Source organism: Ochotona curzoniae, unplaced genomic scaffold (assembly GCF_017591425.1).
Source record: "Ochotona curzoniae isolate NIBS_2020 unplaced genomic scaffold, NIBS_Ocur_1.0 contig_291, whole genome shotgun sequence".
In the NCBI taxonomy this organism is placed as follows: Eukaryota; Metazoa; Chordata; class Mammalia; order Lagomorpha; family Ochotonidae; genus Ochotona; species Ochotona curzoniae.
Genome location: NW_024465649.1, coordinates 7,174,324 through 7,198,632, shown reverse-complemented (window position 1 = coordinate 7,198,632; position 24,309 = coordinate 7,174,324). Strand labels below are relative to the sequence as shown.

Sequence of the window (24,309 nt, the reverse complement as noted above, 5' to 3'; positions counted from 1 at the left end):
TGATATAGATTCTGCTGATCAATGTTGATGAAATATGTATCCTGAAGGCAAGAAATAGACAGGCTTTATTTTTTAATCCAATCTACTAATCGATGACTTTCAAAAGATGAGTTTAAGCCATTTACATTCCGGATTAATATGTATGGGTGGTTATTTGGTTCTGTCATTTTACCAATGGTTTCTTCATTGATTTTGTCTTCTGTTGTTAATGTACTGGGATGTTCTTTGCATTTGTGTTTGGTTTTGTTGGGAGCTATTCCTCTTATTTGTCAAGAGAACATCTTTAAGTAAAATTTGTAGGGTAGGTCTGGAAGAGGCATATTCTTTTAACTTTACTATGGAAGAATTTCATTTCGTTTTCAAAGAAAAAGGAAAGTTCTTCTGGGTTCATTATTCAGGGCCGACATTTTTTACTTTAAGAATCTGGAAGATGTCACTCCATTCTCTTCTGGCCTGTAGTTTCCTGTGAGACATCTCCTGTGAGTTTAATTGACATTCCTTTATATGTCAGTTGATTTTTTTCATGTGCAAATGTGAGGATATTTTCCTTATGTTTCATTGAAGAGAGTTTAATTATCATGTGTCTTGGTGAAGATGATTTTGGAAAAGCGTGTTGGGAGTTCTGTGCCCCTCCTAGATGTTGTTTCCCAATTCTTTCTCCAGATTAAGGTCATTTTTCCTTATTATTTCATTGTATACATTTGTAAACCCAGCTTCTATTTCTGCACCTTCCAAGACTCCCATAACTCTTATATTTGGCCTTTTAATAGTGTCTTTCAATTCTTGAATACTTTTTTTAGCTTGATCCAGCTCTGCCTCCAGTTTTTTGTTTGTTTCCCCCTGGTGACAAGAAATATCTTTTAATTTTGAGATTGTTTCTTCTACCTCCTTCGCTCTATTTTGGAGACTCTCCACTGTATTTTTAATTTGCTCCACTGTGTTTGTCAATTCTGATATATCAGCTTTCATTTGATTCATTTCCAGTGTGACATAGTCCTTAAATTCCTTGCATGCCTGCTTTATGTTCTTCTAGTGGATGATAAGAAGCTTTACAACCAGTGTTTTGAATTCTGTATCTCCCATTTTCTCAATGTCTTCCTCAGTGAGCTCTGAGGTTGGCAAAGGGTTTTGCTCCTTTGCAGGGGAGTCTTCAGTATTATTTACTGTGCCTTTTCTCTTCTTTTGCTCTTGGTGATTGTACTTCAGGTTATCAGATTCTTCCTTGGGGTAGGTTTCTAAGCTCTGCCACCCACATGTATACAGTTTGATTTTATTTATTGCAGCTGGTACATGGCTCTTTGTTTGCAGTCACTTGTGCCACTCTGTCCAGTGAGTTCCAGGTCTGGGTCCTTATGTTCGATTTCCACCATGTTCTCTGTCATTCCAGCTGCTGGCCCACCAGTCTCTACCTTCTGAAATGATACCTGCTGAGGCTGCACTCTTGTCTATACAACTTTTCTCCCAATTCTGGTTAGAGTATGTCCCAGGATTAGGGAGACACCAGGTGTCGAATATAGCTAGATTGTTGGTGGTTGTGATCTTGGCAGAATCTGTTGGCTGCTAGGTCTGAGGATCACATGGACCTATTTTGACCTGTCTGGCGCCATAGTCAGTATTACCTTCCTGTGGGATCAATGCAATGCAATGAGCCTAGTGAGTTTTCTCCAAGCTCGGCACATGCACAGCTCACTGCTCTCCCTGCAGTCTTAAATTCTTTGTCACACCATACAAAATGGCACCTGATGTGCCACTACTAGAGTTCTTGATATGCTGGTCATCAGGTCTGAGGTCTACCCTGACCTATCTTGGGTGGACCCTGTAGGTTGCCAGGTTGTTACAGTTCACTGAGCCAGAAATGGGTTCGCTCCCAGCTCAGTGCATGTGCAATAGTGTCAAGTGCCCTTGCCTCCTTAAACAAAATGACACCCAATATGGCTCTAGAGGATGGACTACGTTGTGAAATCCACCCTGTTTCTGCTGCTCTGTCTCTGCTCCTGGTCATATCTAAGAGACCAGCAGGACCAGCAGTTCTTTGTCTGGGTTCACCTCCTGAGCTCCTGGTGAAAGTCTCTTCCTTCCTGGTGCTTTTGTAATTCTGGCTGCCATTGGAGTTCAAATAGCCACTTGCTGAATGCCTCTGGGTTATCAGTCACTGAAACACCACACCATTGTGTCCACTGCTTTCCTGTGTCTGTCAGTCTCCAGGTATCCCTCTGCTGTTCTTCTGTCATCTCCTATTTCCTGGGATGTGCCCTCTCTGCTTCACACTGGCTCTTATTTCTCTGCCTCTGTAAATGTGTCCTTACCGTATTCCACCATCATGACCCACTAATATTCATTTTTGTTAATGCCTTGGAAGTATTCCACAGTGATCAATAACCCATTCAATTCTGTTTTTCCTACAATTCATGGGTGTTTTATTATTATTTTTCATTCTTAAACATACTTTTGTCTTATTAATTTTGTTGATTTGTAGGTAATATGTGTACATCGTTTTATCATGGAAGGTTTTTAAAAATTTTTGTTTTAGGCTTTTCAGCAACACAGTGATCACTCAGTAGCATGGTATTTAACTACATTGTGCTGTAAAATTAAAAATTTTGTTTTATGACTTTTAATTTAAGGGCATATACAGATATAGTAACTGTGTATTAAGGACTATCACATCCAGATGTGAAAATAAAACTTGGTATATATCTCTACTTTCAAATAAAAATGGACTTCCAGTGAAATTATTAAATATAATTTGATCATAGTATGCTGGAATGTGTAGCATTATCTGTACCCATAATATCATGATATACTTAAAGAGCAGAATGATGGACTAACGACTGCTCATAAAGGAATGTACTATTGTAATGATCCCAGAAAATTAGTGGCATGGGTGGGAATTTTTTGCAGGGGGGTAAAGGAAGACCTGGAAACTGTGAAATTGTATCACTAATTAACAAAAGAGGAGAAGTTAAATATCAATTCTATTATGTTATAAACACAACCATTGATGTAATGGTGGCCCAATTGGTTTCAAATGTTCTTTTAACATTTCAAAACAAAATCTGGATTACATAAACAGAATTTTCCAAAATCTGTTTGGCAGGTTCCCAGTTCCTCAGAAATGCTTTTCCAAGAGAATAAAAAAACATTCTGTGGGAACATCCAAGAAGTAACTGTGACCTGTTGTGTGTCTATAAATATTCATGACACACTGTAGTGGAAATGAGAATATAAAGTTCCAAAACAAAGCAAGGACAGTCTAGCATTGGCATGAACATGTTACATTTGGAAATTTCCCCTTCTCCATGCCCCCTAGCCCCATTAAAATATATAGTTAAACTAATATTTTAAGGACAGTGCATGAGGAAAATTCATATTAGATGATAAGTAACATATATCTTTTCCCATTTAGTCTATTCCCCAGAACAAGAATATCTGTCACTCTTCAAGTTCAGGCTCCCATCATTTTATAGGGGGTTTGCAGATCTGAGATTGGGAGTGCTTAATTACCTTGGGCAGGTGGTATCCGGCCAAATTGGTATCAACTGTCACTTCCCTGGCCACATTCAGGGGAATGATGTTACCCATTCTCTGAATCTCATGGATGACAGCATTCGTGTAGGGCAGGGATTCTCGGAAAGCCATGCTTGGCTGCTGCCACCGGCCAATCACACTGTCAATCTCAGCATGTACCTTTTCTGGAGAGAAGAGGAGATTCCATTTCTGTAAAGGTTTCATATATGTCCCAAAGATCTCATCTGCTATGGTTCAATTAGTGATCAACTTTGAAAGAATAAAATGGTTCTCAACTCTTCAAAAGGCTGATTAGAAAACTGTCCACTCCATTACTTTTCTTGAGTCTGGTTAGGCTTAGGAATAGAATAAACAGAATTAACACGGCTAACCTTGTCTCAGTGAATTCAGGCCACTAAATCAAACTACAAAAGACTGCATGGTTGATAGACTATAGGAATTTACTTCTCACAGTTCTAGAGCCTGGGAAATCCAAAATCCAGGTATCAGGATGTTCTGTTATTCAATTTCTAGCTCAAGGATGGCTCCTTCTCATTGTATTTAATGTGGTGAAGGAGCGAGGCAGATCTCTGGGATGTTTTTGGTAACGTCATTAATCCAAATCATGAGTTAATCACTCTGCAAAGGCTCTACACCCTAAAGAGTAATAGGGGTCATGAGAATTCAACATATGAAGTTTGTGGGTGAGTGTTAATTTCTCGGGCCTTTGCACATACATACATAATTTGTCAAAGTGATACACAAGCAGTCTTTGTAACATTTGTGGACAAATGAAAATAAAACAGTGCAAATCCCCAAATCCCCTAACCTAAAACAGAAAGTTAGTCCTTAGACAAGATCAATCTGATTGCTCTCATGTTATACAACATTGCTGTTGTAAGCCATTCAGATTCTTCAGGACTAGGTTTCCTCATTTGATCAGGGAGAATAAATTTACCTTCATCTTAAAAATTGCCATATAAAACTTAGATGAATTGATTTTTGTGAGTATACAATAAGCAAAAGAAATTTCTAGCCATACTCAATACATGTTTCATTTTTTTCTGTAGTAAGATAGATTTTGGGCTAGAAGCCTGGGTGTCCAGCTGAAGACTGTTTGCATCTTGCAAAATTGAAACTCAATGATATATGTTAAGTAACTTCCTATATTTCCCATCCTGAGTCTCTGGACACAACCATGCTTCCTTCAGTTTCCATGAATTTGATTATTTTAAATTATTCATGTGACTGGAACCATGCAATGTTTGTAGCTGCATGTCTTCAAAGATCACCTATATTACAGCCTTTGTCAGAGTTTCCTTCCTTATTAAAACAGAATAATCATCATTTATCTATCTACTCACTTTTGAAGGGTCTTTGGTTTGCTTTTACCCCTTGATTATTGTGAATAACACTGTTGTAAACATGGGTGTCAACGTCTGTCATTTTATTCCATTGTTATTTTGGATGGAACATTCAAGAATCCACATACATATGCTAAGATAGTAACTTTAAACCTTTGAAGAAGTATTCCAGTTGGAAATGCACTTCAAATCATGACCCAGGACACATATACATAAATGTAAACACATTGAAGGCATGCATTTTCCCTCACATATAAAAGAAGTAAAATTTCCATGACAGTCACCTAATGTTTCTGGTTTTCTCTTGGAAAGAGAAATCTGGTCTTGCTTCACCAATTGGATTTCATGCCTCATAAACAAACTGTTAACACAGTTTGTAAAACCATGCAATAACCACTTTCATCCTCCATAATCTTAAGCTGTTCTGAGAAGTAGAGGAAGAAAAATGATGAGATCCATCATTGTTTAGACAGGGGTGCTCTGTCAATTCGGATGATCCCTATTCAGAATATTTTTTATTAGAAACTGCACTTTGAATTTTGGTCTTCCCCTAGCCTGCCACAACTCTCTCTTGGCATGTTGGGCAGCTATATAATCACAGGAGAGTATACCCACACCCTACTGCAACCTCACTAAGTGTGAGGTTTCATAGGTGACATACATTTTCTACAGATACTTCAATCTGTAATGGGATTATAGGATTCCAACAACATTGTAAGTTGTGGACCATATGCAATGTGCAGCAAATCCAGTTACAGCTGTGCATGAGGCTTTCTCTGGGGGAAGGGACTGTACTATGTTCCTAGATAGAAGATCAGGGAACCATCTTAAGAAGAAAGTGTTTGAGCAGATTCTTCATGATTGAGGGATTTCCCATGTAGAAAATTTGGGAAAGTGCCTTCGTGATAGTGAGAAGAGCAGATGTCATGAATAAGAAAACAAGTGTAAGGAAAATGATGTATAATGTGTATAAACCACCAAGAAGGAGGAAGATATTGAGGCCAAGCATGCAGAAAAGGGCACATCAGAGATTTTATACTAGAAGCAATTTGGGCATTACCCAGAGGAAAATAGAAATGCAATGTTAATCAAAAATGAAGGGTATGAGTAAATTTTTCCTTTCAGTTTGTCAAACTAATTCTTTCCTGGATTTAACCACAAGGTTAATGTATTTTATGGCTTCCCCATCTCTACCTCCCTCCAAACCTCTTCCCAGACTCAGCTTCCAGGGAACAGAGCTACTCTGCTATGTTTGTATTGCCTTGACTCATGAGAATTATGAGGAAATTTGAAAAAAAAAAAAAAACCACCACCACCACCAACAACAAGAACAAAACAAAAATATCTTGCTCACTCGTGCACATAACGTCATGGCTGCTTTCTCCCTCCTTCCACTCCACCAGCTTATGTCTGGGCCCTTTCTTTGTACAAAATTCACCCTGTTTTCTTGGTCCTACCACACTCCCTGACAGGCTCACCTTGGACTTCTGGATACATGGCCATGTACAGCAGACCCCAGCGCAGTGTTGTAGAGGTTGTTTCTGTGCCAGCCAAGAAGAGGTCCAAAGTACAGCAGACGAGGTTTTGTTCAGTGAAACTTGAAGTAGCGTTAGACTTGCATGAAAAATCACAGTGTTTAATGGCTTTTTAAAATTTGTCATTACCACAGCTCACAAAGGCTTCATTCTAGGACCAGTGGTGGGTTTGGAGGGAAAGGATCCCAGAAGAAAGGATTTCCCTTAAGTTTGTTTATGAAAGAAAGGCTTTTTACAATAACACAATCGCTGTTGTTTTACTCAAAGATCCCGAGCTAAGAAAGATGTTCCAGCACTTGGTGGGATAAAAATCAAGGCAACCATTACCTATGTCTATAATTTTGCAAGCAGCAATTATTATAGGAGACTGAATGAGTTGTAAATAAGATATGTTTCTTCCTTATCACTGTATTGTTTACCTGCTAGATGATATAGACAAAGTGATTTAACTCATGCTTATTTGGCTCATTTAACAACTTATTTAACTCTGTGCTTTAGTCACATTTCATAAAATGGAAGTAACAGTACACTCTCATTTTGATGATAACTGTTAGAAATCATGTGGGATGAAAAAGCAACCTGGGACACACCTCACAAGGGTATCTACAGACATCAGAATGCAAAAAACAGAAGTCCTCTTTTGCACAATTTTCATGTCTCTATCAATATCTTTTAGTTTACATCCCTCTGATTTCATCAGCAATTCACTGACACACTCCCTTATTTTACCACCATCATCTTCTGGTTGCTTCTGATTGTCAACAGTGCTCTAAATGTAAATGCACGCACACTTACACACTATGGGATAAGTAAACTCTTCTCCTGTAAAAAGAAAGCAGCGCTTCTATTATCTGTCGATGGCACTAAGGTAAAGAGAGATGGAAATAGATTCATCAGTCTGCCCAGTACTGGACAAGAAGCCAATAATCTGAAGTGTCAGAGCTTATAACACCATGAATTTTGAGGCATAGATGGTTCATGGGAACCCATACATCCAATTTGTTTTTTACCTGCTTCTAGGTATTGACAGAATCTCATGCTCCCTAGCTATTGGGAAATGTAAGGAAAACCTAAGTCACTCCTCTAAGGTATTTTTGCGGAAGTAATGGAACACATTACCATTGTCATTTCCTTGAGATATGCGTCAATGAAGTCTCTCGGTTCTTCAGGGTTCCAATCTTTCTTGTGGTTTTCAATCACACGAGAGACAAATAACTCCAATCTTTCCCAGTTGCTGAAGAGAGTTTGGTGAGGACCAGGAATGAATTTCATTATCCATGGAAAGATATTGTAGAGCTAATTGAAAAAAAGCAAATTGACCATGGAGACAACAGAGTAGCACTGCTCTGTTTTTTTTAATACCACAAAAGCAATTCCTCATCGTTTTCTCCTTCACCCGTTTTCTTACCTTACTAGCAAAGTATTTCAAAGGTTTTTCAAAAATCATGGGCAATTTGCATTTTATGCAAAAACCATGTGCAGAGATCAACCTTATGACAAAAAATCAGCAACAAAAAGAACAACAAAAACCATACAAACTAAGTATATCTCACAGGATCTAGTGTGTTGCACTAGGAAGAAGACAGTCTTAGTAGCGTTCCTTTCAGAGAATGTCAATTCTGCTAAAATGCTTCAAGAAAAAAACATACAATTGATAGTGAAGTGACATCTGGGTGAAAGAATGTCAAAATCACTGAGGTTTTATAAAACGTTCATGGGGACAATGCTCCAAACAAGTCAGCACTATAAATAGAAAACTCACTTAAGTAAAGATAAGACAAGACCAAAGATGAAGCCTTTACTGGCAGACCACCCATGTAAATTTAGACTGAAGAAGAACATAATACACAGGAAGAACCAAAGCCAACTCCATAGGTATCTTAATTTGTTCCGCTTCAACAACTTTGGCTAAAACAGTAAAACTGAACAAATGTGGTGCTCAATGAATGATCAAACTATTGTTCCCATGTTACCTGCAAGCAAGAACAGGTGGCAATTTTTTTAGAAGGAGGATCAAGATCCTAAGGCATTTATTTGAAGAACTGTAACAGGAGGTGAAACAAAATTTTATCAGATCGAATTAGACTAGACCAAGTAAAAATCAGAAGGTCAGGAGCAAATATTATGTCAGCCCTTGATTTTTTTTTCTGGATGCTATAGCCTTCCTGTCTGTTTACTTTCTGGATGATAAAGCAATATCTGTTCATGATGAAAATATCTGGAGAAAATTACTTAAAACATTAGCAGAGAAATGACCAGAAAAGTCTTGCCAGATACTCCTTCTCCATGTGACAATGTTCCAGTTCATGATTCTGAAGAAACAATGGCAATCTAGCAAGAGTTTTTGCAGGAAGTCATTAGTGATCCACCTATGGAACTGGACCTCAACCTGGGAATTGAACTCAGGAAGCAAGAGACTGAAGGAGTGCTTAAATACCAATTCAAAACCCTACACCAAAAATACCATTTGAAAAGTTTGTATTTTAAGGGCCAGCATATGATGCCATGGGTTAAGCTGCTGCCTGCAATGCCAGCATCCTAGATCAGAGTGCTGGCTCAAGTGCTGGTCACTGTCCTTCTGATACACTTTCATATAACCTGGTTCCCCGAGAGCTGTGTGTGTGTCCAGAATAGAGATCTTGGCTCCAGGCTTCAGCAAAGGCCCAGGACAAACCATTTGGAGAGTTAACAAGTGGATGAAGATGTTTTTCTGCTTCTCTCTGTTTCTCAATATCTCTCTATTCCGTCCTTCAAATATATACATACATCTCCCTGAAGAAGTCAGAACTTATCTGTCTCTGAATCATCCTCAATATTCTTAGCCAGAAAATGTAAATTTAGGGAACAGTCTTACCTGGCACTGAAATGTAGGTTCCAACTGCATGACCCCATCTAGTAACTTGAGCAGCTCCTGAAACTGACTGTCATGGTACTCAAACCGCTCCCCAAAGGTGATGGAGCAAATAATGTTTGAAACGGCATTGTTGATCTTGAAGTGATTGTCAAAAGGCTGTCCTGGAGGAGGAGGAAGGGAGAGAGGTAGTCTTAAGATTGGCTCATTTTCACTCCAGCGTAGTAGCCTAGCGGCTTTAGTCCTTGCATTATATGCATCCCATTTGGGTGCTGATTCTGATCCCGACTGCCCTGCTTCTCATCTAACTCCTGCTTGTGGCCTGGAAAGCAGTTGAAGACAACATAAAGCCTTGGGACCCGCACCTGCGTGGAAGACCCAGAAGAGGCTCTTGGCCCCTGGCTTCAGATGGGCACATCTCTGGTGGTTGTGGCCACTTGAGTAGTGAATCAACAGACAGAAAATATTCAACTTGTCTCTGCTCCTCTTGCATATCTGACTTTCCAGTAACAGTAAATAAATCTTCAAGAAAAAAGATTGGCTCATTTCTGTTTTCTACTGGGTTCTGAGAGACTTTGGCCACAGCACTCTACAGAAGAATGACACACAGGAAGTACTTAGGCAATACCATGACACTTCAACTGAAGACCAAGGTTTACATTCAGTCATGTGTTCATTGATGGTCTCCACGTTCTTAATTCTAGAACTTGAGGTCAGGCTCTACCTTTGGTCCTTGGCACAGTGCTTAAAGATAGCACAACATTTGATAACATCTTAAGGGTCTATTTAGAGTTTGCAGGGATCCCAGTCTCTGGACCCATGCTCTGCCATGCTTACCACCTTCCTTTTCCATTTCTTCATTGAGGTGTTGGGCCTCTTCCTGAATGCGTTCCTCCAAGCTCTTCTTTCCTAAACCAAAGTTCCTTAGTGTCATCAGAGCAAATCTCCTTTGGTCCTTCCACACCAGCCCACTGGACATGACCAATCCTGGGAACAAGAAAACCAAGGCTATAGTACCCTGATTTTTTTTTTTTAGAATCTTAGTTGATTAGGTTACAAAGGGTCAAGGGCTCCTAGAAAGTGGGTAAGACCATTGTTGCCACACTAATTTTTCCCACTATATCTGGGGTCAGGGGAAAAACAAAAGATGAAGCCCCACCCAGCCTCTGACCCATCCCAAGTCCCCGATATAAGGCATGCTCCGGGGTCCTGCTCAAGCAGTTTTGATAGTTCAACAGTTCTGAATTGCTGCCAATCTCACCGTTCCAGTAACGATAAAATCTGTTCAGAATCCACTGGCTGACACAGCCTCTTCATGATTGGGGTTTGAGATCAGCAGTTTAGTTGGAGAAATTCCCAAATAAACTTCATCTGAGATGATCCCTGACCCGATTCTTGTGTGTGCTTGATAGTACAGGTTCCAGCACAGTCTTTTGCCCCAATCAGCTTATGTACATGCTGGTCGTTGCAACTGCTGGGTCAGTTCTGTTTCCAGCCCTGTCTTCCACATGGGTTGATGGGTATTGCAGTCCAGCCTGATCCTGCCCACTTGACAATCAGGCAAACCAGTGGGAGCTGCAGCCTATTGGGGCGCTTCCCCATAACCCTATAGTATTCTGATTTTAAAGCTATCTGACAAATAATACAAGATTGCGTATCTGATGGTTGAAAGTAAGTGCATTAAGCCAGCTGAAAAATATATGGAGAAATAATCTCAAAGCAAAAGCGCAATGGCTAACATTTTCTGATTGTGGGTAATCTCAGGTGCTTTAACTATTTTTAATGATTTATATAATTTAGTACTCACAGAAATCCTATGCGACAATTACACTTATGCTCCTCTCTCATTTTACTGATAGGAAAACTGATGAACAATAAAGCATTAAGTAAATTTTTCTAGATCACACAGTTTGTAACCAAAAAAACAGGTATTTAATTTCAATGGTAGCTCATTCCAAAAGCCACATTTAGAGTATGAGTTATATAACCATAGTTACATGTAATTATATTATGCTATCTACCAGTGATACATCATGGAAAATAGACAGTGCATACTCTTAAGCAACCCAAGAGAGGATTCCAAGACGTCTGAGTAAGGAAAACAACATGCCAATGTGAGTAGGGGAGGATAAAGCATGAAAGACAAAGTTGATGCCTCCCAAGGGAGAGTTTGACTGAAGAATGCAGTGGAAATCCAACAAAAGGATTAGAGTCGTCATGGAGCAGCTTAGGAAGTGCCAACACACAGTAGCCACTGGGTACACTGCCAGAGAGTCTTGCAGCCAGGGCCACAGGAGATGACAGCTTCTGAAAACAAGGTGAGAGCAGTATCAGGTGGCCTACACTGCTGTTAATGCCTGAAGGAGAACTTGTGGGCACAGTTTGGTCCAGGGCCCAGAGAGGGGCGGTATAACCCCCTACTACCTTGAATGCTAAGTGCATGTCTTTTTCGCCATCTTCCCAGAAGTGTTCCCGGTGACAAGGTGACAAACAGGAAAGTGACATCATCTTGACATCAGCAGACTGTGTTGGCTCAGCAGTGTGCATGCATGGCTGGGAATTTCATGAGAGAGAAAGGTCTGATTTCCCCACAGACTTTAGATCCAGCCTAGATGGTTGGTAGGCCTGGGTGCCTGCTGGACACTGGAAGTCATTCCCATCACCCCATCCAATCACAAGCTCCAGGACTCAAACTGCCAAGGTTTAGTATTCACAGGAGTTGCTTCTGGGAGTCTCTACTCTCTTGGTGTACAAGGGGCTAATTGGATCCTTTGTACCCCAGGAATCAGGAAGCCTTATGTGGTATTACTGGGAATTCTGTGGCTTTGCTACAGGACATTGAGTCTAATGGTCTTTGGTAAATCACTGTGTCTGACTTCAGACACACAGAGATCCCTACCTGACTAAAGTGTTTTGTTGTAGAGATTCCATGCTCTTACTAAAGACTCACCAATTCTTTTTGTTACTTTTGAGACAATAAGGGTGAGAGTTGTATGCATTGTGAGTTAACCCCCAGGCACTGATCAACTTAGAAAGAGGTGGTAAGTCTGTGATTATACCAACAGATATGAAGATACCTTCTCTCTTTTACTGCAGTTAAGATCCAACATGCGCAACTTGGTTGAGACTGGAATCTAGCCACTACCAGAAGCACAGACTATAGCTGGCCCCACCCAGCACATAAGTTTGTATATTCACTGAAGGACTAGGCACTTCACTAAGCCATAGAGACATAAATCAAAGATTGAATCCATCAGAGGAGAAAGCTACAAGTGTTTCCAAAATGCCTAAAAATAAACAGATAAATAAGAGTAGCAAGAAGAGAGGAAGATTATATGACACCCAAAAAGGTACACAACAATTCTTCAATATTAGATTATGAAGACAAAGAGATTGAAGAAAAGTCTGAAAATGAATAGGAAAAAAATGATCACAGGATTACTTAAAAACACAGAAACAAATTAGTGAGATAAATCAATACAAAATATAGCTGAAAAGTTATGCAAGAAACATGGGATATTGAAGAGAAATCAATCTGAAATATTAGAAATGAATATTTCAATATGTCACAGTCAAGATGTTATCAGAATCTGGCAGCCCTGGATATTGTATCCAGCAAAGCTCTCATTTTTAAATGAAGTCAAAATAAAGACTTTCCAAAATAAATTTCCATGACCCATACAACCTTGCAAATTATACCAAAGGATGATATGGAAAAATAAAGAATGTTAATCACCATATTGAAAAAGAAGGTGCACCATTTCCTAGTAAAATATAAAGGAAATCTAAAACAAATAACAGCAATATTCATGGAAAAATGGCAGGACCAAGTTTCTACCTTTCAATAATAATCATGAAGGCAAATTGCCTGAATGCTGCAACAAAAGATGCATACTGGGTAGGTGGATAAGAAAGACAAATTCATTTCCTGCAAACCAGAAAAAAACTAACCAATAATGTGCATATCCTGAAAGTGAAAAAATGGGAAAAAATAAAGATACAAGAAATTAAGCAGGTGTAGCCATTCACTTTAGTGTAAAAACTGTTGAGAGACACAGGGACCAATCCAATTGATGGTAATTGTAAAGATTCATGTCAAACTTTTCTAACAGAGCCTGGAAGATTTGACCTTATACAGCAAGTCTTTTTGGCAGAGCATAAGGACAAAAAGCAGGCACAGCAGAAAGCAGCAGGTCCATATCCATTGTCCTAAGGAAAGAGGTTTAGGATGAGAATGTGAGACAGATGGAGCCACTGACACTCCTGCTGTAACTGAGTTAGGTGATACTTCCATCATCAAAGTCGTCAAAGAGAGTTGTGCAGAGCAAATGGTACTTCCCATATCTCTCTGAGGGTTAATTTCATTAAATCCTCTTATGAGTCCCTTTCAATTGGAAAATCTCAGTATCTAGCTTCCATTCACAGCCAAAGTTTGTTATTGAGGCTGATTGTGGGAGTCTTAGAAAATTATAGTCACAGAAGCATTTTTCAAAATCACACCGAAGTCGTAAGAATAACAAGCACCCATTTCACGTTAGCCAAAGACTTACCATTTTTCTTGAAGACACGTTCTCGAATAGGATACAAGGGGCGGTCCAGAAAGTTGTTGTCCAGGTGAACAAGGGCTTCTTTTATTAAGGGCAATCCAGTTAAAATTACCATATATATGTCACCCAATTCCAGGCGAACAACGTTCCCATATTTCTTTACCATCTGTAAAATAGTTAAGCACATTTAAATACAAAAAATCTGTGTCAGAAATAGATGGAGTACGTGTGTCTGAAGAGCTCACAGTGAGGGGAGTGTGTATGTGTACACGAACACGTGTTTCTGTGTCTGTATGCATCAGCCTTTGTTTGACAGGAGTGATTCCCCTTCCCTTCTTCTTCTCTCATCTGAACTGTTTCAACTCATTGTGAAGTTGGAAATTACCTTATAAAACACTTGACTCGTACATAGTAGTCAACATATTTACTGTACATCCCCAAGCATTGCCAAAATAAGGCACAGTATATGTGACTGTCATAAAAAATCAAGCTCTCTGAATTAAGCATCTTCGAGTCTAGAGAAGACAGAGATTACAGTATATCTGACCTGCCTAGGAGCTGAGATCTGCTCGGCATTGGTCTACTGCAGAAAGCAAGCTTTTCTTAGTAAACCAGAATTTCTGTTAAAGCAGAAGGCAATGTCTGCTTCTTCAAATCTTCCTGTAAGAATATGTGATGAAGAATAGAAAGTGCACGATAGAGCACGGTCAGGTATAAAGAAAAGCAGTGTAGCTCCACGTTATATGAAAATCCTGTCACTGCAGTGTGCTAGGTGTGAGGTCTTGGGAAATTGCTCCAGGTTTTGACTTTCAGCTCTCTGGCTATAAAAGGGAAGAAAGAGGGTAATGATATTAAAGCCACTTTGTTTTCTATTTCAGAGCACGCAGGCATTAAGTGAGCCTTTGGGGGAAATGAATGATTGTGTATAGATGTGTGTGTATGTATGCTCATGGCAACACAGGACAAGCAGAGTCAGAGAAAGGTGTTATGGTTGCAGCCAACCCTGTCTGTGAGATGCTCAGTTAAGCATGTTTCACATTTTATCTCATTTATCTCATGACTACTTGGTGGTTATAGGATATTTATTGCCTTTCAAAAAAGCTAAATGGGTTATAGCTGAAGATAGACAGCTAAAATGACCAAGGATTGGATGACAGTGAGTGGTCACTAATCAAAGTGCTTCCACATTGGTCTTGTGTTTACCCAGGGGTGTCTAGCCAAAGCCAATGCTATCAGACAGGGGGATTCCTTTTTTCCTGGTGCATGTGCTCTCTCCACCCAGTCCATCTCCATCTCTAGGTACTCACTGGTTACAATTCTGCTCTTGAAACCTCAGCTTTGTATCCCTACCCATCAAAGCACATGCAATGGATTAAGTGTCATTTTATCATTTTGTTCACAGATTAAGAATCAAGTTTTAACCCAGTCATATCGTTGTGTTTCCAGTCCAGGCTCTCTCATTAAGTATCCATTTCTAGCATTGTATGTGCTGGCTTGCTCTTTAGGGCAGGGATAAACTTGAATCTCAAGCTACTCTGCCTCTAAAATACCAGCCATTGCTTCCAAGAAATGGCAGCCATGAATCCATACAAATCCAGCAAATTCTTAGATTTCATACAGCATACTGCCTTGGTGAACTTTTTCAGCCTTACAAGGATTTCCGCACTAAGTTGAAATACTCAGCAATCAAGTTTTTGGAGCAGCTCAAAATCTCATTTACAATGAATATCAGTGTTCTGACTCTACCAGCTCTCTATGTATATTCCTAGCTCAACAGAATTGGATCAAAACTTTATGGTATCATCACTCTATACATATGTGTAAGTTAAACAGCCCCTCAATGCTGAATGTGGTGATGTCTAATTATCCTTAAACAGTGTCATCAGGCCAATTACTTAGCATACAACCAATGATCCACAGAGCAGAAGAGAAGGCTTCATAATGCACAGTACACTTTTAAGTGTGTATCTTTGAACAGGAAAAGGAATTGAGAGTGAGGGAACACAAAGATTATAACAATAAAATTGTCCAGAAACCTAACGCAGGCTTAAAATACGAAATGAAAAATAGAAACCAGAAGCTTGAAACAGAAGCTCTAAGTGGCAAACAAAAGCATCAGGAGACAAGAAATGTAACACTAGGAATAAAAGTTCCAAATGCAGGAGCAGGCAGTCTAATGGTGAAGACACTGCTTTGGACATCCACATCCCATATTACATGCCTGACTTCAAGGTTCAGCTCTGCTCCCAATTCTTGTATACACATTCAAGTACATATCAGGTGAAGGATCAAAGGGCTGGGTCCTTGCCACACACATGGATTGGATTTCTTCAGCTCCTGGTTTTTACCTGGCCTGGCCTAACTGTTGCTGGCAAAGGGGAGTAAATGGAAGATTATTCCCTCCTCCATTCCATTACTCCCACTCGAAACAAACAACACAGTAATAAATAAAGTATAATAATTCCAAGGGTAATATTTAATAACAAAAAACAAAATGGAGCAAAATAAATGTTTAGAATAAAGAAAAATGTGAGCATAATGAGACGTGATTAAGTATGATGATGAAAAGAGTAAAAGTTGATAGAGACTCAACTTATTCTACATTCTCAAGCTTAAGAACGAACAGAATGGAGACACAAGGAGAGAGTCAGGAAAGAGTGTACCATTCACACCACCATCAGCAGCAGGGGTTTGTTCCCAGGAATCCCCACATCGTGTTGGGTCTCGGTGGCTCATCACAGAAACAGTATCCACTACCATGTTCCCTAGGATCTAACACCCCCTCCATCTATATAATGCATTTTTCAAAAGTCATTTGTATCTTTCAAGCATTTTGTATTGTTGTGTTCAATTTTTTATTAAGGATACAGAATATGTCAAATAAAAAATTAATTGATATTTTATTTTTATGTGCAAATCAGGAAGACTATCTACCAAAGTCCTATAGAGGTACTGATGAGTTTGCGCATGAATGTGAGTGTGAGTGTGTGTGCATGTATACTGGTGGCTGGTCACACATAAGGAGGAATCAGATTCTCTCTCATGATTTTGCTCTTCTGTGTTGTATTCTCATTGCATACATATTGCTTTTGGAGTTAAGGATTTCTTTCCAATTAGTGCCTTCATCTTTTTTTATTATTTTTTCATTTTATGACACAGTTTCAAAGGCTCTGGGATTCCTTAAACCCCTCATCAAGCCCTCTCCCCATATTGAATTCCACCATATTTCTACAGTAGTACAGTTCATAACCAGTCATGATCTTGTCATTGTGGGCACAGACCATGCAGAGACTCCAGCATCTTATTGTCCAGATAAATTCAACAGTTTCATTAGGAGACCATCCTTGGTCTGAAAGTGGAGTTGGCGGAGTATCATTTCTTCCAATGAAAAGCCACTGTACAACTTCAACAACAATTTACATCATGAAGTTAATTGGCCTGGTATTGAGTGACCAATATGTTAGAAAATGCAAGTTCTTAACCGCAGCCTGTAATTACTTCAATAACATTTCAATTTTAGGTTATATACATCCGAGAGCCTTCATCTTTTCTGGGTCATGGAATCCTGCATAAATATTATGCAGGCCATGCATCCACTTTCCAGTAAAATCCCGTACAAAAGAATACTGCTTCACATAACTATAAACAATCTGAGAAAAATGGTTTCATAGAAAGCTCCTAGCTGCCTGTGCAAGTTTCTGAACACAACCTGGGGTAACCAGTTCAAATTAAACTCAGTAGGATTTTATGAGATGCTCAGGAATGTCATATACATTCTAGCATTATTATGTTCTTGGTGAAGGTAATAGAACCAGTAGTGGGATGTGGTGTTTTCCTGAAGTGTCAAAGTCTTCAGCAAGGCTGACTGGTGAGGAAAACAATTGTAATATATAGTATTAGTTGACATATGCTAGACTGTCAATAAAATGTGGCAGGGACCGTGGGAAAATGAAGTGAATTTCCACTGCAGATATCAGAAAAAACCTCTAAAGAGGGAATGCGTTCACATCCTACATGAAAGCCAGGCTGGAGCAAAAAGCTCCACATGAAGAAAGGCCTGGCATTTTAGGTTGTGACACAGCTTATGCAAGTGCGAAGGCAGGAAAATGCGGGTTTTATGTAATGAGACAACTACTGTCTGAGAAGAGAATAGGGTACATTATTAAAGCACACAGATCATGCGGTAGGCCTGGCCAGGTGCTGGGAGTTCAACAAACCCTTCACTTCAGTTCTTTTGATGACCCTTCGGTGCAATCAACTATTTGATGTGGCAGTTAGGAAGGGCAGGGAGACTAGGGGCCACATGCCTTCTTTACCACACTTCCCAGCCTCTCTAGACATGGCCAATGACTGCAAGAAGCAGCTCTATGTGCACTGTATGGGATTCCATCCTTCAGTGGGAACCACTTGCTTTCCCCCTTTCCATGGGTCAGGCACATACACGATGGTGCTTGTGGACCAGCAGAGCAAGAAGATAGAAGCAACAAGAGTTTGAGGTGACATTGTGATTCAAATAGCTTCCCTCCCCAGGACTTCCTGTATCCCTCTGAACTCCATTGCTGAAAGAGACACATTTCAATCTCCATGAATACATTTGGATCACCTTGTTCAAGTAGCTTGCTTAATACTTTATCTGCTGCTTTTCCAGTTCAGTCCAATGGGATTTTCTCCCATTCAAACAAATGTCCTTATAACAAGCCACATAGCTATGTAGAGAAAGTTTAGAAAAATTGAAAATTGGGAGAGGAAGAACATTCCCAAATGCCCAGCCAATGGGTCAGTGTCACCCTTCTCCCTTTGGCTATTACCATGTGTTGCCTATGCAATTTCTCTCCCCTACAGTCTCCTGTCCTTCTATTCCACTAAGGCACAATCAATCTTTCAAACACAGTCCAATTTCTTCTCAAGAGTTATAAAAAGTTTTCCCAAATCATCCCACTCACAATGATCTCCTCTCCTGGCACTCTGGGTACTACACTTTTCAGCAGACTGTCTTGTACAATGCCTACGGCATAAAGAACATTTAATAAGTGTCCAACAAATGAGGTCATCAAAGCAGCTATCCTCCAACTACCTGAAGAAATTACAAGTAGTATTAAGTAGAGATAAAGTGTAGGCGTCAAATACTCCTGGGTTCAAATTCTTGTTTTGCCATTATTTAACTCAACAAATAGGGTAAATCACCTCAGTATTTGTATTCAGCCAGTTTATTCAGTGTCAATGGAAATGCTGTGAAATGGATACAGTTTACTTGAATGGCTATCATAAAGATTGAAATTTAACATAAAAATCATGATACAAAGCCTATCAGTTAGTACTTACTATTTACCAACTGCAAGAAAGTAGTCACAATTCACCATGTAACCTCATTTATTTTACACCCACAAATAAAGATGAAAACCTACAAAAAATAAAACATATAATGACAACTCTCTGGACCAGTGATAATATCTCAGCCTATTATCACTACTTAGTTTTGTGACGTTAGGAGAGCAGTTAGCAGTTAACTTCCCATGTCATATCCAACTTGTTGGTAAAGCAAAAGCATCTCAAGCTTCTTACAGTAACCAGAATGAATAAAAGCACTCCAGTTTTATTTATTTATTTTCTACGCATTGACATATTTGTTTATTTTTAATGCATTAAAAAAATAAAGAGTGAGATGATTCAGGGAGGAGTGCAGAGATCATCCATCTGTTGACTTGCTCCATAAGTGGCCCCAACAGTTTGGCTTGAGCCACACCAAAGCCAGGAGTCTGAAACTCAATATGGTTCTCCCACACAGTGGTAAAATGGAGATAAAAATGCCCCATCTATAGGTATCTACTACATATATCAAATGAAAATATTGGTTAGAGGCTGACAGGGTGATGCATCAGGCTAATCCTATGCCTGTTATCACCAGCATCCATATGAGTACTGGATTCTGTTCCTAGATGCTTCACTTTCAGTCCGGCTCCCTGCTTATGGCCTCAGGTCCATGAGCCTATGTGGGATACTTGGAGGATCTCCTGGCTCCCAGCTTTGGACCAGCTGAGCTCTGCTCCAATGCAGTCACTTGGGAAGTGAGTCAGAAGATGGGACATTCTTTATTTCTCTCTCTCTGTGTCTCTGTCTCTCTTCCTTTCACCCTCTCACCCTTTCTCTTTCTTTTTCTCTTCCTCAATTCTTCATTTTGCATAACTTATTTCAGGTAAAATATAAATATTTTTAGTTACAAAATAATTAGTTTCAAACCTAATGATAACAATGGGTTAAAAGTAAAAGTGCTCTATTAAAAGAGGTAATTTAAAATTTAAAGAGCTAATTTTTAAAAAGTTACAAGGTATTCAGGCAAATAAAATGACTAGAGCTACAGAGAATATATGAGAAATTTGGATATCTACTATGCAGAAAAACAAAGCTTCCCAACACATGAAGAAAAAACTGTCATAACTAAAGGGAGAATTGACCAACTTAAAGAAGAAATAGACCACTAACTACAAGCGTGGCTGGAAATGTTAACAAGGCTCTTTGAACCACTGACAGACTCTTTAGATATGAAGCTGGCAAATATATACAGACAACTACAAATATCTTGTGAGATCTACTTGCAATTTTTGGAAAACTCCATTCAACAACAGATGACACATTTTTAAAAGTATGCAAGGCATATTTATCACGATGGAGTATATTTTGTTTCATTAGATAGGCCTTGTGATCTAAAAGAATTGAAAGGTTATGCGCTGTGAACATACGACCCACAAACTGGAGCTCATAACTGGCAGAATAAAAGGGAAATTCCAAATGCTTGGAAGTCAACACTTTGCCATAACAAAGGCACAGACTTAGGGGCTGCGAGTTAGAATTTTGTGACTAATGTTGCCATTAGTATTACCAATGTGCTGTTTCTCCTGCAGATTGATAAAACCTTGTCCATATGTTTGTAAAGAATACAGGCAGGAAGTTCCAGAAAGGGGGCCAAAAGTAGTATCCTCCTTGGCTGGTCAGGTGGGAGTGGGGGGACCTGAAAATTGTAAGCAGATAAGGGAATGAAACCATCACTTCAGTGAGCATTCTGCATCCAGAGCAGGATGAGGGGCTCCCTCGGTGGTGGGGATAACCCAGACGGAATGAGGGTTAGGTGGCAGGTCAGCATGTCACGAATGGGAGAAAGAAAAGTGCAGCATTTTAAAGAAAAACCACAGAAAAGAGGACAAGAAGATCACTATAAAAATAAGATGTTCCGATAATGTTTAACAAGATAATATAAAATTAAACAAGTGGAGGAGCAGTAACATGCCACTAGCACACTTAAACCTTGAAAACTTAGCTACAGTCCACCCCTAAACAATCGCGAGTGGGGTCAAGGCCAGCAGAGAGATAAGGAAAATAGCTGTGGAATCTAGTTTACGCAACTGATTTACACTGGCCACTGAGCTTCCTCTCTTCTGGCCCTGCTCCCTGGAAGATTCCTGGTCCTGCACAGCAGGGTTAGGGACCGGATCAGCCGCACCATCGCCCACTCCTACCTCCTGAATCTGTACTGGCAAGTGTTCCACGTGGAAACTGAAAAGGTTACCAACAAAGGGCAGGCGCCTTGGACCAGGCGGGTAGTTCTTGGGACGCCGCTTTTTGAGGAAGTCGGCAAAGAACAGGAAGGCGACGGTCCCCAGCAGCAGGGTCCTGGGATGGAGCCCTGCCCAGAGGGCGGACACCAGGGATCCCAACATGGAGAGCATGGCTCTGTGGTCCTCCGGTTCTGGGGCTGGCTGAGCAGGAAACAGTCTCTGTCAGTCCCTGACACTTCTTCGGCCACGCCCCACCTGCTCTGACTTAGCTCACCCTCCGACAAGCTCCTCCCCCGACTGTCTCCAAGGCCGCAGTGCAGGGCCAGGTCTGTGTGTCTGCACCTCAGCGCCCAGGCCCTGGGGACGCCCCGCCCCAGCCAGCGTCTCTCCTCCCAGTCGCATAGTTCCGCCCTCCTTTTGTCCTGCCCCCGGCCAGGCTGGCCACAGTGCAGAGGCTGGACTGCTGGGGAATGCTGTCTGACCACAGAAAAGGGCCCAAGCGGTTTTTGTTTTGTTTTCTTCTAGAATCAGAACTCCTGTCTTACTCAGGAGTATTTGGATTCCAGGGTTTGTTGGGGCTCCTGGGTGTAGCTTCCCTCAGGGCGTGGCACTGTGCCTGGTAATGGAAAGGACAGCACCGAATGTTTCCTGGGAATCTACCATGTTACCAGGCAGCACTGGCACGGCTTCCCACATACTATTTGTTTTTGATAAAATTATGTAAGAGATGCTCTTGATAGTGCTGCCAACATAGATCAAATACAAAGTACAGGCTGAATGGCTTTGGATCCACAGGTCGAAACACAGCGGTAGAACACCCTGTATGTAAAAGTGTTTTGAACATGAAAAAAGCATTACAGAATCCTAGTACCTATAAAACTGTGTCACATAATACAATGTTATTAAAACAGACAAACAAAAAAAATCCAAAAGTTTTGGCATTAGCATTGTTCATGATAGTAACCCAATTAACATTTGTTGAGGCATCTCTGACTCCTTCCCCTCCCACCCTCTTTCTTGAATTCCCTGTTTATATAGAACCCCCGCCACCCAAACTAGCTGGAGGAATTGTCACCTAACCCCTATCCGCAAACTGGATCACCTCACCCTCTGACATCAGACCAGTTTTACTGACACCAAAGTGAATGAAGAATGTAGCAGTATATTTTGCAATGCACACAGCAAGGAGTTGCACAGGTGTCCTTTCAATTCCCCCACTCCCCAAGAGACTGGAAACTGAATCTCAAAGATGAAAGTGGGGCAATGGTGACCAGTCCATGAGTAGTTCCTTGGAGATTCCCTGTTGGCCCCCCAGTGCTCCTGGCCTTCTCTGGATTGGTCAGCTATGGAGGCTGGTGTGTTCTTCTGAACATGCTGTGCTGGCTAAGTGGCCACCAAACCTTCTGAAGACTAATGGTGGTTTGCTTATGGCTCTGCTTGACCAGGGCTTAAAGCATTTGCAAAATATGTCCAAGTAGATTAGTGGTAGGATGTGGACCACAGAGTTGACAATAGAATTCCAAGTCTGACAATCCAGAGTCCCACAGAGCCAGCCTGAGCTTTGCATGATTCCTGGACTAGACTTCATCTTAGGAGCTGCCTTGTAATTACCACAGTGCAGACTCAGGAACTCCAAGCCAACGACGAGAGATGGGGTTGAACAAGTCTGCATGGAAGACGTTAGCTGTGGGTGTGCACCTTCACTGCAAGTCACCGTGTGAAATGCTCTTCTTCCCACTTTCCACATCATCATGTGGCACTTTGCTGCACTTTGCTGTGCCTCCTACTGTGTGATATTCAACATATCAAGGTACTTCTGGAATAATACATAACATACTCACACACTCAGCAAAGAGATACATATTCTGCTTCTAACATGTTATTTAAAAGGAGTAAAACAGAGTTAAAACCTCTGCAGTTGTTGAAAAATCCAAATAGATATGAAAACATTTCCCAAGTTTATGGAGAATTTAAGGGTATTTCACATTGATGCAAGTGTTATAAAAATTCATGCGTGCCAGGGGACTTCAAACATTTCAGGCCGAGTCCATTCTCAGTGCACATGTTAGCCAAGCAAGAAGAGTTTCCCTGGATCCCAGCTGAAGGCTATGGAAGTTCCTAAGACAGAAAGGTGGCCGGCATTTTACATGGCCTCTCCCCACAAGTCTGAGCTACAGAAACTCTATTCATGACAAGTGTGGTTGAAAAGTCCCAGCATATGCTCTACTCCATCCAAGACCCCACTTGCAGGACAAGGCAGAAACATCATCTTGGCCAACATATTGAGAACCTGGGCCACTCCTGACTTCACTACTTTTTGCTCACAAACCCAGGGCCCAAAGTGCAATACAACAGGTCCCGAAAAATAGACAATAGAGATTTCTCGCAGTAAGTAACAAGCGGGAGGCTGGTAGCTATGTGAGATTATGATGTTAAACAGTAGCCAAGTGAGACGTTTTCTGGGTCAATCAATCAAAGAGACAGCCAGGGTCAGAACAAATCGCAAAGACTAGCCCCAGAGCTTAGCTGGGAGGACCCTCAAACTTCATTGGATTAGATTATGAATTGATTGGTGATCCACTTGTTTTACAGAAAAATGGAGTGCAATCTTCTGGATATTAATGGGGATTGACAATTGAGTATAATAGAGCCAGACAGCTTAACAGAAAGTAGGGAGAAAGACAAAGATATCTGTGCAGAAAAAAAAAAGGAAAACCAAAAGACCAAACTAAATAAAAGCAAATGAAAACATCCAATCCAAGATCATTGTATTATCAAGTCTGTGTCCTGGGAGTAGTGACATTAGAACCTTTATGCTACAGGACACCAGGGCAAATAGAATTCACCCAAACTGTCAGCTCAGTGGAACTGCTCATCAAGTGACAGTGCAGAAACAGGAAGCCCTAGGCAGGTGGTAAGTGGTGGGGGCAAGGATTTAGTAATCAGATTTTCTGT

The 24,309-nt window shown here is 40.5% G+C and overlaps 1 protein-coding gene across 4 annotated transcripts in view; it reads right to left on the bottom strand.

Moving 5' to 3' along the window:
- LOC121155241 (cytochrome P450 2J1-like) overlaps positions 1-21,697 on the bottom strand; it is a 34,351-nt gene extending 12,654 nt beyond the window's left edge. For 2 of the 4 annotated variants that reach the window (XM_040978461.1, XM_040978463.1), the window contains exons 1-7: positions 21,316-21,697; positions 13,808-13,970; positions 10,095-10,244; positions 9,261-9,421; positions 7,526-7,702; positions 6,350-6,485; positions 3,505-3,692 (exon numbers count right to left, since the gene is read on the bottom strand). In XM_040978461.1, the coding sequence (XP_040834395.1) occupies positions 3,505-3,692; positions 6,350-6,485; positions 7,526-7,702; positions 9,261-9,421; positions 10,095-10,244; positions 13,808-13,970; positions 21,316-21,525 (1,185 nt within the window). In that variant the 5' untranslated portion in view covers positions 21,526-21,697. Of the gene's footprint in view, positions 1-3,504; positions 3,693-6,349; positions 6,486-6,892; positions 6,899-7,525; positions 7,703-7,959; positions 7,965-8,128; positions 8,133-9,260; positions 9,422-10,094; positions 10,245-13,807; positions 13,971-21,315 lie in introns of all 4 variants that reach the window. The other 2 variants (XM_040978462.1, XM_040978464.1) reach the window with 2 other exon arrangements.
- Between the last annotated feature and the right edge of the window lie 2,612 nt (positions 21,698-24,309).